At 47.0% G+C, this 15,482-nt stretch overlaps 1 protein-coding gene across 4 annotated transcripts in view; it reads right to left on the reverse strand.

Annotated features, from left to right (window-relative positions):
- The window catches only part of DAGLA (diacylglycerol lipase alpha), a 58,957-nt gene that overhangs the window by 13,941 nt on the left and 29,534 nt on the right, over positions 1-15,482 (reverse strand). For all 4 annotated transcript variants that reach the window (XM_088058391.1, XM_088058389.1, XM_088058390.1 and 1 more), the window contains 10 exons: positions 14,951-15,052; positions 14,356-14,494; positions 11,017-11,104; positions 7,380-7,514; positions 6,620-6,697; positions 5,673-5,797; positions 4,601-4,757; positions 4,319-4,402; positions 4,122-4,199; positions 187-267 (listed from right to left, as the gene is read on the reverse strand). In XM_088058391.1, coding sequence (XP_087914517.1) covers positions 187-267; positions 4,122-4,199; positions 4,319-4,402; positions 4,601-4,757; positions 5,673-5,797; positions 6,620-6,697; positions 7,380-7,514; positions 11,017-11,104; positions 14,356-14,494; positions 14,951-15,052 — 1,067 coding nt within the window. The remainder of the gene's footprint in view (positions 1-186; positions 268-4,121; positions 4,200-4,318; positions 4,403-4,600; positions 4,758-5,672; positions 5,798-6,619; positions 6,698-7,379; positions 7,515-11,016; positions 11,105-14,355; positions 14,495-14,950; positions 15,053-15,482) is intronic.

Consider the following 15,482-nt stretch of genomic DNA (forward strand, 5'->3'; position numbering starts at 1 on the left):
GATGCAATTCAAGGTGCCTTCCAACCCAAACCATTCCACGAATGAGTAACTAGCTGGAAATCCAGAGGGACAGGAATTAAAGGAAGAGTTGAGAAATGAATGCAACAGACTCAGGGACACAGATTCCCTTAAAACCCAGTTTTCTATGGAAATCTCATCCTCTGTCCAGAGACAACTCGTACTCACCAAATCTCGTCCAAAAGCTTGGGACAGCACCATCTCCTGCTCCAGCTTCTTCTTGATGTACTCAGCAGACAGCACCATTCCCTGAGGGAAGTGGGAAGACACAGCAGGATGTAAATGGGATCTCAACATCCAGCAGCCAGAAGGTGAGGAAGTTCTGGAATGCCCCTCAGCATGGATGAGGAGGGAGGGAAAACTGACTCTCCTCTGCATTTCCAAAGTTTTGGTGTTTAAGGAGTAATGGCAGCTCTTAATTAAGGAACACTCCAAGGGCTTATTCCAGGGCTTTTAGAGGGAAAACTACCCCAAATCTAATTAAATTAAACCTAGGATTGTGGATTTGGTACTTCAGACCCTGGGACCTGGGGCAGAACACAGAAGCAGACTTGGATATTCTAAATATTGGTGGTTTTAAAGCCAAATTATCCTATTCCAGGTAAATGTGGGAAGAAGTTTTCCGTATAAATGTGGGAATAAAAATATTACTTATTCTAACAGAGATAATAACACAAACACCAAAGGAAAAAGTGGCAGCAATTAGGAACTAGTTCCTGCCTTTTCCAGCCATCAACATTAAGGGAATTTGGCTCTCAGAGGACATTCATCCCAAATTATTAAAGGTTTTTATTCCCTAGAAGTCAAGGAGTGCTGGAAGATGGGAAAGATCATATCTGAGTCTAAACAATCCTCTTCTCTGCTGAGAAGTGTTTCTCTGTGTGGTGATTCCAAATGTAGTTGATCCAATTCCAAGTGCAGTTATAAACATGCAACTGGAATTTGGTTTGTTGCATAAATTCCTGATGATGCTACAAGTTAAATTCAGTGGGAAGTGAGCCTGAACTCCAAAAAATGGGGGGAAAATGGGGGAAATCATCTCCTTGGCTGTTTTCCTTTAAATCCCTGTCTTGAAATGGTGTAAGTACAATGGGAATGTTACTGGGGACTCACTCTCCATGCTGGAGATATAAAGGGATTCCTGGCTCCAAAACCAAAGAAAAAATATATAAATAATAATATATAAAACCTAAATTATCCTGGAGAGATGGATTGGGGGTTGGAGTTAAACATGGCAGGATAACCAGAGGGGAAAATCAGGGAAACATCAGGGAGAAACCAGAGGTGAATCAGAGGAAGAGCTGAGGGGGAAAATGGCTGGGGGAAAATGAGGGGGCAGAAACTGGGCAGGAAAATCTAAATCAGGGAGACATCAGGAGTAACAGTGCTGACTCTCCTGCATCAATATCACCTCATCAAGCCTCCAGAGATCAAATTTTATTCCATTCTTATGGAATTTCTTGGATTATTTCAAAGAGGGGCATAAGAGAAGCCAGTGAGGAAAAGAAAGCAAATAAATACGGAATTTTCCAGGTCCTCAGTATCCAAAATGTCTTTGATGCCAATCTGGATACTGGAGAGGGGAAGCAGGACAGCAGAGACCCTACTCCATGGAAATGAGATTGATGGGATGCTGCCACCACCAAAAAGCACCAGCGTGGTTGTGCCTTATCCCAGCTCCCAGCAGCTCCCCAGCTTCCAGAAGAGTCTCCATTCCCAATCCTAATGAGAAGTGAGCAGCAGGCTGGCCACTGATCTAAATTCCCACCGCGAATTTGGGATTCTATTTTTAGAGAGCGTGACCCAAATCCACGGTGATGTCACTGCTGGGATGTTAGTCAGCCTTTGGGACATGATTTTGGTAATTATATCCTAATGGAGACAGGGTTTTAATTATTATGGAATGAGACTGCAAACTTCCATTTAGATTTTCCATTGGAAAAATTCCCTAAACTTCATGGAATCTTGGTTTGGGTTGAAAGGGACCTTAAGGATCATCCCATTCCAGGGACAGGGACATGTTCCATTAGCCCAGGTTGCTCCAAGCCCTGTCCAACCTGGTCTTGGACTCTTCCAGGGATGTAGCATCCGTAAATTCTCTGGGAAACAAACCCAATTTCAAGTTAATAAAACTATTTGGGTTTAATTTTGGAAGTTCACACATAAATAACCAAATGGACCAAGGATTTAGGGAAAGGGAATGGAAATATTCTGCACTATTTTGCATCCCAAAGGCACAAAACTGCTCTGGGATATTGGAGATTTTGGGGGAAAACCCTCAGAAGGGTCTATTTATGAGAGAAAAATGTTGGAAATTCTCATTACTGGATATTCCACCAACCTGGTATCATGGCTGAGTTTCCAGGACTTTCCAGCAGCTCCTTGTTGTCCTCCTGGTTGGCTTAACACCAGGAAGCAAAGCTCCATAACATCCTATTTTCACTCATTTTGTCCTGGGAGTTCAACAATTAAATCTGGATTCATCCCTTTGGCTGAGGATTATTTTTCAAATTGACTTTGTTATAAAATCAGCGGATTTTATAACAAAAATAGTGAAGTTGGATTCTTCTTTGAGTTATAATCCCTTTTTTTTTTTTTGGCATTCTAATCCCCAAACTTTAGTTCCAGCTTTATTTTTTGATCCAGAATAGCTCAGAGCCCTGACAAATATTTTTTCAATTGTGACATTGGAGCTGTGGAGTGATAACAAATTTCATGTAAACATCAAGACTTGGAATTTTAGGATGGCTGATGGACACCCACAGGGATGGGTGGGACAGAATCAGCAGGAAAACACCCCAAATCAAACAAATCCTGGGAAAGCTCCCACGTAGCCAAGTCCTTGTTTCCAAATTAAATGTGTAAGTGAGACACTGGATTTGTTTGGATATTAAACTTGACTCCTGGACATTAAAAATGCATTTAAAATTCCATTATCTCCCTTAGTTTTCCCTCAGGAATCAACAGCACATTATTGTCTGCAGATTAATATTGATAATAATTCCAGAGAAAGTGAATATCTGTCTCCTGGCAGCAATCCCAAAAAAGAAATAACACAAAGGACAAACGCTCTGTCTGGAATAAAGGGAATAAACTGATAATGTTTCATGGAAGTCACCAGTGGAGGAATATTTTCATATAAAGATCAAAAACAAAGCCAATTTCTGCAAGGATCTATTCCTGGATTTTCACTGAATTGTGGAATTTTGGAATGGTTTGGACTGGAAGGAACCTAAAAGCCCATTCCAGTCCCATGAGCAGGGACACTTCCCACTAATCCGCTTGGCTACTCCAAGATCCATCCTCCAAGGTGTCCCAGCCCGTGGCAGGGGTTGAAACAGGATCTTTGGTTCCATCCAAACCATCCCAGGATTCCTAAAGCAGAGGGAAGAGGTTTGGTATTCCACCAGGACACCATGAAGCAAGCTGAAGTTCCCAACTCATGGCTTCCAAGGACCTCCAAGCTCCACATCCCACCTGGAGCAACACCTCATCCCCCTCCAGCAGCACTCCCAGCAACTGCTCCATTCCTTCCAACCTTCACTCTGGATTTTCCTTTTCCAGCCTAGCACTGCAGCTTTGGAAGCTGCCAAATTCCTGATCATCTTAAAAACTTGGCACGTTTTTCCTTTGCCAGACAGGGGCAAAGGTCAGCTCTGGAATAAATGGATTTAGCCAGCCCAGAGCTGCTCACAGACAGAGCATCCATCTAATTTCACGGATCCGAGTCCTGCCAGTATCCTTTGAGGACATTCCCATCACAGCAGAATTTTAAGCACATTCTCAGGCTTTGATTGAAAATTCCTTAAAGGTCGTCGGAAGAAAAAGTCGTTTGAGTGGCTCCAGGAATTTCATTGTGGGTCTCCACCGTGCCTCTCCGCATTCGGAACCCTCTAATTGTACCGAGTTTTTAATTACACGCCCAGCGGTTTTAACTGTTCCCACTAATTATTTAACACCTCAAAGCCCTTCCTGTAACTCCTTTTTCAAGTAATTAAGACCGTTTGGGGGTTTATAATTAAAAAGTGAAATCATTAGACAAAACCACAGGATTTTGTTTGGTTTTGGGTTGGTTTGGAATCGTTTTCCCTTTGTTTTCCCACCTTGTGTCCCAACCACGTTCCGTGGTGCCCCTCAACCGGCAGGCGCTCCGCGTCCCCTGTTAGATCCGTCAGGGCATCCTGGAAGAAAAGCAGTCACCTTGCTTCAGGTGAGTCGAATCCGGGTCAGGATTCCAAACCAGGAAGGGCTCAAGCTCTCTGGAATGTCCACCAGGGAGGCCACCACATATCCCACTTACTTTTGGGGACAGAGTTCCCCGGATGCTGATGACCACCTTCTTCTTGTCATGGTCCACAGCCACATAGAAAGGGGTTTCATAAACCTGGAAAAGACCAGGAGAGACATTCCCATTGGATTATCCCCAGGGAAAAGGAGGGAGAGCATGTGACAGGATTTGTGTCCAAATAACAGAATTTCTTGATGGAAATGGGAGAGAAAAGGGCTTTGTTTCCCTTCTTTGTCCCACAACAGCTGGAAGTGGATAAATCCCATTGGGAAAGGGGTCTGGGATTGTCCTTACGGCATCGTGGCAGGAAGTGTAGACGATGTCCACGGAGGTCATGTTCTCGTCCAGGAAGTGGCGCCGGATGGCAATGGCGTTGCAGCCACAGCAATTGTCCTCCTCGATGGTGACGCCAGGAGCGTAGCGCGGACGTGACGGGCACAGGCAGCAACATCTGGGGAGAGGAAGCACGGCTTTGAGGCAAAAAGGCTGGATTTAGAGTGGCATTCCTAGAGGAAATGGAAAGGCGAGCCCTCCAGACCTCATCCCAATGGCAGCGAGTGCCAAGTAAAGGATAAAACCACAAAACAGCCTCGAAATCTGGGATCAGGTGCAGTTTTCCTTCTGAGCACCAGAGAGAGCTACAATGCAGCCAGTCCCTGAGGAATCCAAGGATGGTGGGGTGGGATGGCTCCTCAAAGGATACTATCCAAGGAAGCACAGTTTTCCAGTGCTTCAACATGAAAAAGCCAACACTGACCGAGCTCCAGGTTTATTTATAGGGAAGAAAAAGGGTTTAGAATCATCCCAAAATAAAATGAGAAGCACAATTGATTTTCCTTCTTTGTCTCTCACAAATAAAAGTATTCCCAAGGAATCACATTCCTCCCAACAGCCCAGGAAGTGCCAAAAGCTTGTCTCCAAATTGAATCCAGTGACAGAATTCTGGCAGCTGGAAACAAACCCTTGCACTGGAGCAAAAATCCCGAGCTGGAAAAATCCAATTAATCCAAGGGAGAACAGCCCAAGCCAGGCAAATCTTGGAGGTCTTTTAATTAGGACCCAAGTGTCAACTCCCTGATTTTTGAGCTCCAAGAAGCTCTTTATGGAATTGGTGTTGTGCCAGGTGAGATCTCTCCACTGGGTGTTCCAGAGAGGATGGAGCAGAGGACAGGCTGTATGAGGAACTGGAAGAGATTCAGAAAGCCTTTGGAATACGAAGCCTGGAGACATGGAAAAACATGAGGAGAAAAAGGGCAGAAAAGAAATCGAGCGGGGACGAAGCACCAAGGGGATAAATGTGGGGAAAAAACCATTTTCTAAATGTGGGAAAACCAGGCAGGAAAAAGGGATGGGAGTGGGCACTCACGAGCAGGATCTGGCCAGGCGGCAGAGTCCACATGTGGGCTTCCTCATGAGGTAAATGGGCCATCCATAGGCTGCCAAGGCGAAGAGCATGTAGTAACACACCTCCCGGTACCGCTGCATCTCTTGCTGGAAGACACGGGACTCCCTGAGCCTGGAATCTCTTGGAATTTCTCTCCTCCCCATTCCCTTTTTCCAGAGTTAGGCACATGCTGAGTGCCAGCCCCCTCTCCCAGCTGCGCTGCGGTGACTGAGGAGAGTGAGGTGGGATAGGCAAGAGCCACCCCCTCCTAAGGATTTCTCTGCCTGATTTCCTGAGGAATTCTCTGGGTATCCCACAATGCTGCCAAGGAAGGTGTTTCCTGCAGATTTGGAAATGAGCTCCCTAAATATCCCCTTTCCAGCAGGCTGGAGGATGCCTGGAGAGGCCCACAAAGCCAATTTAGGGCCATGTGCTGTGGCTGCACCCTATAAAACCTCGATTATCCTGGAGAGCTGGATTGGGGGTTGGAGTTAAACATGGCAGGATAACCAGAGGGGAAAACCAGGAAAACATGAGGGAGAAATCAGAGATAAATCAGCGGAAGAGCTGAGGGGGAAAATAGCAGGGGCGAAACTTGGTGGGAAAATGAGATGGGAAAATTGGGCTGGAAAATCTAAATCAGGAATAAATCAAAATCAATCGGGGTAAATCAGACAAATCTAAACCAGAGATAAATTTGAGATAAACCAAAACCAGGGATGAATCAAAATCTGGAATAAACCAGGGATAACAATGCTGACTTTCTTGCAGCAGTATGACCTCATCAAGCCTCCAGAGATGAAGTTTTATTCCATTCTCATGGAGTTTCTTGGATTACTTCAAAGAGGGGCAGAAAAGCATAAGAGAAGCCAGTGAAGAAAACAAGGGTCACAGGTGGGTTTGGAGGATCCCACATCCCAGAGACTTACCGCATTCTTCAGATCCAGGTATTTGGTGTTCCTGGTCACTGGCATTCCAGACAGGAAAGCTAAAATGTCATTGTTTGCCTGGAAGTCACAAATACACAGAAAAATTCTTCTGTGTGACAGGAAGACAAAAATCCACTCCCAAATATCCCAACCAGGACCCTCAAATAGTTCTAGTGGTTTTATTTCTGCCTGATTTGAATCCCTACTCAAGGGGGGAAAAAGCCATTAGAATAAATCAATTTCCTACTGGGCTGACAATCTGCAAACCTCAAAAGCAGCTTGGAAAACTCAGAATTTTTTCCTTCTGCAGCCTGAATCCCAAATCAAGGGAAAAGCCCTAATAAAATAAGTAAGTTTCCTATTGGCTGGACAATCTGCAAACCTCAATAACGGCTTAGAAAGTGGGGAATTTTTCCTCCTGCAGATTGCTGAATTCTTCTCCACATCACTGTACAGTGGGAATAATCTTCCCATTCACTTCCAAGTACCTACAACCCCCTTGGAGGCCCTTTTGGGATCAAAAGCTCCCCCTGTATCACCTGCCTGGAGAAGATCATTCCAGATTCCGGACTTGATTCAGCACCAGCTGAGCCCTTTGAGATGGAAAAACCACTCAAGAAAAGCTGCTGAAGTCACCATTATTTTCCTTTCCCACCTCAGCAAGCGAGAACAGCCCAGAAATGAGGTGGGCAGAGCCATGCAGCTGTTTCCCAGGGAATCCTGGAGCAGCTGGGAAGCCGAGATTCCCAGGTTTTCCCACCTCATCCAGCACGGCGCTGCGCTTGGCCCGCTGCCGCTGCCGCAGGAGAACCAGCCCTGCGATGATGTCAGAGGGGACGATGTCCAGGTCACGGAAAAATTCCGCAAAAAGGTAGGCGATCTCAGAGTAGGCGTCCTGCAAAATCCAGGGAGAGAGGGGTTGGAGGAGGAGGAGGAGGAGTTTGGGTGTGGGAAGCCTCAGAACAGGACACAAAGTGAGAACTGGACTTGTTCCTGGAGCTCTGCCTCCAAAACAGCCATGAGATTCCTGCAGGGAATGCCAGATCTGGACTAATCACATGATTATTGTCTCTTTCTTTTCCACAGTCCCACTTGGGGGCTGGATTTGTGCTGTGTGTGGGCACCTCAACATCCAAACAGCTCACACAGGACAAAGGGAGGGAAAGGGAATGGTTTTGGCTCTCTCTATTACACAAAATAGAGAAAATGGGATGAAAACCTAGCAAATCCCAATCCAGTACAACCTCGGAGTCATCCTTTCTCCTCTAAATAAAGGCCATTCCATGAGGAGAAAGCACTAATTTTGTCCTACTTAAGAGTCTCTTCAACTCCAACTTTGCCCTGGGATTCTTTTACCCATATTCATCCCAGACCTGAGATCCTCTTGCCCAAATTTAACCCAAACCCAGGAACCTTTCCCCAACTTTACCCCAGACCTGGGACCCTTTTGCTAACATTTATCTTGCCTGTGCTTATTCCAGACCTGGGATCCTACTGCCCAAATTTAACTTCTCCAAACTTATCCCATACCTGGGATCCTTTTGTCCATATTGCCAGGCTTTTCCAGGTTTATTTGGGACAACACCCGAGCAAAAAGGCATGAAAAGTAAAAACTGAGTCACTGAATGCAGAATTCCCAGGAAAGGTGACCGAACCCAAAAAAGGAGGGACAGAAATGGAAGTGACCTGAGAGGGTCAAGCAAAAGGTCTGGAGCAGAGGGACAATGATATTTTGAGGAGAAATGTCCTTTTCCCGCTTTTTGCTCTAAGCTACAGGGAAAAAGCCCACAAGACCTTACAGGAGAATATTTTGGGAGGGTGGAGAGGGGCTGGAATGTGGGTCAGTGCTGACCTGTCACTACTCCGGCCTAAGGACAAGGGTGATCCAGAGGCTGGAGCAACAAAACGTGGAGCTGTACCCACCAATGGTCCATATTCGACTCCTGACATCCAAAACTTTTCCTACAAGGATGATCAAAGCCTTAGCTGGAACCTTTATCCCGTGTTTTCATAGTATCCTTTATCCAGCATCAAAACCCACAAGACTGGAGTGCTGTGGAAACCCCGAGCACTCCAGGACGGGATTTCTCCTCTCCCTTCTTTGACCATCAAGACAGTAAAACCCTTCTCTTCCCTGCAGGAGTGACCTACATCCTTTTATCCCTGCCAAACTCCTGGCGTGTGGGATGACTTTCTGTCATTTTTCACTTCCCTACAAAAGCCAGTTAAATCCCCATTAAGAACTGGGGCTCCAGGTGCCAACTCTCCGTGCCAGCAGTGCCTTTGGAAAGCCAACGGCATTCCAACCGCAGTATCCTTGAAATCCTGACCTCATCAATCCTAGCATGGCTCCTGTGAGCTCACAAGAAATGCCAAGAGCCTCCAAAGGAAACAGGACAAACACCCATTAATCCAAAGTGGCAGCTACAGCCCTGGATGCTCTGACAAAAAAAGGCCCTGATGGAAGTTCAGTGTGAATTTTCCGCTCCAAAGGAACAGCTTTTTGTGGGAACACCTGACATTATTCCTGTTTGTCCACCTGAAGTGCTCTCTGCTACAAACCCTGAAGGCTCTGAGCCTTCAGACTTCACCCCAGTTCCTTTCCCCAAAGCCATGTCCATCCCATAAAACACTTTTCAAGCCCAGAGGACAATGATCCTCTGCTGCTAAACCTTTTTTTTTTCCATGGAGTCTGGGATAGGCAGCAATGGATTCATTTCTGATCCATTACGTGCTCATTCATTCCACACGCTGCCATGCCAGGACACAACGTCAGGGCTTGTTCCTGCAGAGAAAAGAGGCTGGAAATTGCTCAAAAGCTAGATGTAAAGTGGAAATTCAACAGCACGAGGAATGTGAGGCATCTGGCATCCACTTTTATTCCAAGCTTAAAAAAAAAGAGAAACGGTCACTGCAGAACGGAAAGTTTGTTAAAAAGAACTCGAAATATTTGGAATAGTTTGCAATCCTCAATGAAATGGGAGCTGTTCAGGGCAAGGATGCAGCATCCATGCTGTGCCCTCAGGACAGGAGTCTCCAGCACCTGGGCAAGGTGACCTGGATGTGCTCTCAGGGAGAAGGGAAGCGCTGTGGAGCACCAAGCGGCTCTGGAGCACCAAGGAAAAGCTGCTGTGGGAGCTGCCAGGGCACAAAGCTCCTTTGGTTTCGGTTTTCCAGATGGATTACCAGATGGATTTTCCCGGCAGATAAGCTGGGAGCTGGCAGGCCTGGGCTTGAACTTCCCAGAGGGACATTCCTGGGGAACATGGTAGCATTTCAGCCAGGGAAAGGGATCCTCGAAGGGGCAGCATTCCAGGACACGGTGCTGGATTTCTGCACAAGAGCTGTGACAATTCCTGCAACCTTCCACACTCTGCGAGCTGCACCTGTGGATTATTCCACAGCACTCCCTAAGAAATGCTGTTAATTCAATTCATCACCTGGGAAGAACAAACGTTCACCTGACTCTCCTTTATTTTTCCACTTTCCCTTTGGAGATTTCAATCCCAGCCTCATTTCTCTTCCTCTCCACGTTCACATCCCTTCCAATGTGCTCCTTTTCCCGCTGCATCCTTTTGGAGCACGAACTCTGGGCTATATTTAGTGAGGACACGGCGGCTGTGGTCGGTCCCTTGGTGTTTTCCCTGTCATTTTCCGTGCCCTTCTAACTGGAGTTAAACGTCTGGGCGGATTTTTTGGCCACTGCTGGTTTTGTTGGAATGTCCTTGATAAATCCCAGCTTTTTTCCCTGAGAGGTTGTAACTAATTCAGAGCTCAGTGTCTGCAAGTGCACAAATCTCCTGATTTTTATGACTTTCTTATACCTTTGGGAACAATTCCCTGCTTCTGCTGGCTCCTTCAGGAGTCCTCAAATCCTCAGAATTCTGACCAAATTCATTAAATCAAAAGCAAAGTTTTCCAGTGCCAAATTTTGACCTGCCTCTCCGGCAGATTCTCAGGAATGCTGGTGAGTCCCACCCTCAGCCACCAACCTGCTCCCAGTGATTCTAAGGAGAATGGAATGAAAACTTTTGGGGAAGGAATTTCAAGGCCCTTACCCTTCCCTTCTAAAGAACAGCAAGGGAAAATCCCAATGGCAGCACATGAAAATTCCCAACGATCTTCACATGGATCTATGGATTAAACAGTTTTTGACCATCAGGAAATCCAGAAGGATTTTGGTGATTCTTCCAGGTTTTTGTTTTCCCATTTCCAAACTCTCCTCCTTAAGGGTGCGAGACTGATGGAAACAACAGGAGAAAATGCTGAGGAAAGGGCTGATAAAGGGAAACGGGAGCTGCCCAGGAATTGCTGCCAAATGTGATCCTAAGCTGAGGGAAAACAGGGATTTCTCCCACTGGTATTTTGATTTCCAACAGGAGATTTTTGGTACCCACCGACTGTGAGTCCTTTGTCCGTGTGCAGCAAAGGAACACTTTGAGCCTGCGTGTCCAGCTGCTGGCTTGTCCCTCTTCCAGGCGGTGTCTGGGAATAAAAGGGAGAGTAGGAATGTGAGGAGAGGCAGAACATGGTGTAGGATCCAACATGGAGTGGCACAGCCTGTGTTGTCCCTGGAAAAACAGAATAAGGTTCTCCCAATCCTCCTTTCCCCCAGGTTGAGCCCCCTCAGCTCCCTCAGCCACCCCTGGTGCTCCACACCTCCTCCCACAGCTCTGTTCCCTTCCCTGGATATGCTCCAGAGAAGTGTGAATCCACAGGATCAAGCACTGTGTTTGGATACCTGGTATCCTGCCTGAATGGGATGCATGGAATGAAGCTCCTGTTGCAATCTGGCAGCTGCTCCATGTGCCAGGATGTGCAACCACTCAGGAGGAAAAAATCTACCTCAGGATGAGGGAGTGGGAATGGTACAAGAGACCCCGAGCATTTCAGACATGCAATTTTTCCCAGTCACAGAATCATGGAATGCTTTGGATTGGAAGGGACTTTTAGGATCATTGTGTTCCACCCCTTGCTATGGAAGTAGGGACTGATTCTGTGCCAAAGTGCCAAGCTCCCTGAAGTCCACAGCTCTTTTTTTTTTTTTTAAAGGAAACACAGATTTAATCCAGGTCAGAGCAATCCAAAATAAAACACCACTCCATTTTCTGGCAGGGTATTCCATCAGGATAAGCCCAAGCCCAGAAAAGCTGCAAGCAGCTGGAAGGAAAAGATGCTGGTAAAGGAATATTTGCTGGAAATGTAAGGAGCAGATCCCCCAGGCATCCATCAGCTCCTGCCTGAGTCCTCTGAAACAGCATTCCATAACCTTTCAGAAGAGGAATGGGAATATGACTGGCAGCAGGGCTTTGCTCCCCCAGGTTCAAAAGAACTCCAGAATTTCCCTGGTGAGGTTCAACAACCAAGTGTACTCTGAGCTATTTTCCCCTCCATCTTTTCCCAAATTCTTTCTTCCTAACGCCAAACTTCCACACATTCAGTAGGAACTCCAAAGCTCCTTGGAAAAACCTTGGCACAACAAGCCAAGCCTTTTATTGGGTTGTTTCTTTTTCCCAGTCCACACACACTACAATGCCACTAGGAAAGGAAAACCACCATGGGACACAATCCAGCCAGGCAGAGAACTTCCTCATCTATTCCTTGGACAGGATTTCTTTCAGCAAGAGGGAGAAGTTGGGAATATATCCTTTGGAAACAATTGTTTGAGCAGTGAACAGTCAAATTTGATGTTTGTTTTTTCACATCATAGCCCACAGCGTTTGCTTGTTAACAGCTGTTAACATTCCCTTTCCAGAGAGAAAATCCATGAACAGCAGGAACAAACTCTCCATAAATGTTGCAGGCCTGGAGGGAAAAACCCGGCCAAGGGAGAAAGGCCTTCAGTCGGCTTTCTGGAATCTCAAAATTCGCCCCAGAGGAGATAGTTCTGGGGTTGGTTTGAATTTACTTTTGCAAGCTGTGGAGCTCAGATTTGCTTTGTTAAAATTAGCACAGAATTCCGGAATGGTTTGGGATGGAAGGGACCACAAAGCTCGTCCAGTTCCACCCCCTGTCATGGGCAGGGACAGCTCCCACAATCCCAGATTGCTCCAAGCCCCATCCAGCCTTGGACATTTCCAGGGATGAAGTAGCCACAGCTGCTCTGTGAAAACCATTCCAATGCCTCACCACTCCCACAGGGAAGAATTTTTTCCTTGGATGCAGTAATACATCCACAGTATTATCCTTCTTACCTTCCTGGGAATGCCCTGATCCCAAGCAGCAATCACCACGCTAGGCACTAATTCCAAATATTCCAGGCTACTGTAACATACTGGAAAGGTCAGGAGGAACATCTGGCATTCCACAATAAAACCCAGGCTCCTTCCCACAGAACCTGACACACTATCCTTAGACAAGCCTAGTTTTCCCTCAAAAGGGACCCCATTCCAAGTCATTGGAATACACAAAATACACAAACCCAATGAAAAACGGGAGTGTTTTTTGAAAGCCTCATTTTTTTATCCCTCGGATCCTGATGCCCTCCAAAGCCACATTCCTCAAGGACAGTCACATATCAAAGGAAACAAAGCCTGTTTGTGTTGTCCCCTACTGGAAAAAAATCCTTTAGAAAAAGCTCTGCTTGGTGAAAAAAAGCTTTTTCTCTCCCCATCTGGGGAGCTCCAAGATGGAATCAATTCTTAATTAAAAGATCCAACTGCCAACACAAAGGAAATTGTTCCTTGGCCAAGACTAAGTAGGAGAAACCTCCGGGCAAAAGGTTGGATTTTGGAAAGGAAGAAAAGGGATTTGCAAGGAGATGCTGCCTCAAAGTAAGGAAAATTTAAGCACAGACTCATTGTTTCCATGGAAAATGCTGCTATGGAATATGGACTAATAGGTTGTTGTGGTCAGCAGGGTCCACGAAGATCCACAAATACAGTAATCAAGGCAGAATCCAGCTGGATTCTGCATGGCTTTGCCTCCTCTGGCTGCAGGTGCACACACAGCACCTGACAGGGAGCTGCATCCTCCCAAAATTCCCCTCAGCAGAGCAGAATGCTCCCTGCAGCAAGGCAAGGAGAAGGGCAAGATCTCAAAAAAGCAGGACACCTGTCCAGAAACCTTGGCCTTGGAAGCTGTGGCTGCCCCATCCCTGGAAGTGTTCCAGGACAGCTTGGACAGAGCTTGGAACAACCTGGTATAGTGGAAGGTGTCCCTGCCCGTGGCTTAAAAGGCTTTAAGATCCCTTCCAACCCAAACCATCCTGGAATTCCCTGGCTCTGGGAGGATTTTGGGTGCCTGTAGCCATGAGGCTATGGCATTGTTAACCCTGAAACCCTCCACTGGTTCTTTCCTTAAATGTATGTGTCCCTGGATAGAAGGGAAATTCTGCCTGCTTTGAAGACAGGCTGGGAGAGCTGGGAATGTTCACACTGGAAGGCTCCAGAGAGATCTTAAAGTGCCTGAAGTGCATCCAAGAGAGCTGGAGAGGGACTTTGGACAAGGGGCTGGAGGGACAGGACAACAGGAAATGGCTTCCCACTGATAGAGGGCAGGGATAGATGGGATATTGGGAAGAGATGCATCTCTGTGAGGGTGCTGAAGCCCTGGAACGGATTTCCCAGAGAAGCTGTGGCTGCCCCATCCCTAGAAGCATCCAGGGCCAGGTTCGAGCTACCTTGTCTAGTGGAAGGCATGCCTGCACATGACAGGGGGCTGGAATTGGATGATCTTTAAGCTCCCTTCCACCCAAGGCACCTGGAATTCCGGGATCCCATGGAATGCTGCCTCACCTGAGGTTGTAGGTCCTTAGGTTGCGCTGCCGGCGCTTGGTGGCGCGGAGCTTGACAAAGGTGCGTCCCGTGGGATCGAAGACACACAGCACGGTGATGCACACACTCAGGATCACCACCCAGTTGCACACCACCATTCCTGAAGGAAAAAAAACAGGAGTCAGGTGCTCCAGCCTTTACTTCCCACCCCAAACTCCCACAGCAAAAGGAAATCCTCTGGAAAGGCTTTTAAGCCACAGCTGGATGAGTCTTCCGGCTGTTTTATGGGGCCATTAAATGCTCCCTGAGTATCCGGGACTGCAGCATTAACATCATCCCCACCAGGAGACTGGGAAAGGCTTCCAGGAAAACAGTAAAGCCATTCTGAAGGGAAAAAGCGGAATTTACAGACTGCCCTTCCCTAGGAACACGGATCCCTGCCTGAGTGCTGGCAGCACAGGCTGATGAATGGAAGGACTGTTCTGAGCAATAAACAGGAAAACAAGCCCCACATTGACAGCTCCCATCCACTTCCCAGAGTCAATCGGCACAGGCGGGAATGAAGGATGCCCGCCAATCCGTCGGAATGCACCCAGGCCGCATTCCAGCTCCGTACCCAGGGTGACACTCTTGGCTGTGATGTCGTTGCAGGAGGTGTAGTACTGTGTCAGCCACACGATGCCCACGATGGCGTACACGAACTCGATCACCAGGATCGCTGGAAAAAACGGGAACAGCACGGATAACAGCAGTCTTTTCCCTAAGGACGAGCTCCTCTCCCCATTTTCTCTCAGGGAATAGGTATAAAAACACTTCAGAAGGGGACATGTAAGGAGATGAGCCAAAAGTGTGATGTGTTCCAAACAAATGGGATCGTGGAGGGGTCAGCGCCCCTGGTTGTGTCACAGGTATGAATCAGAGATCCAGACCTTCCTCCCACGCTGCTGGAAAGACTTCCTGAGGCAGCAGGAATGACAGGACCCAAACCTTAACTACCTCAGACAGCTGGCCTGACTCACGGATCTAAAATAAATCGTGTGGATCCAGGATTAATCCTGCTCACTACGCTTAGCAAACATTGTCAGCACCTTTTCAGCCCTTCCCATAACAGTTCCAAAGAGACAGCGCTCAAGGAGCTCCTCAGCTTT

This window comes from Pseudopodoces humilis, chromosome 7 (assembly GCF_049639895.1).
Source record: "Pseudopodoces humilis isolate 2021_Gansu_Grassland_sample_001 chromosome 7, ASM4963989v1, whole genome shotgun sequence".
Taxonomy (NCBI): domain Eukaryota; kingdom Metazoa; phylum Chordata; class Aves; order Passeriformes; family Paridae; genus Pseudopodoces; species Pseudopodoces humilis.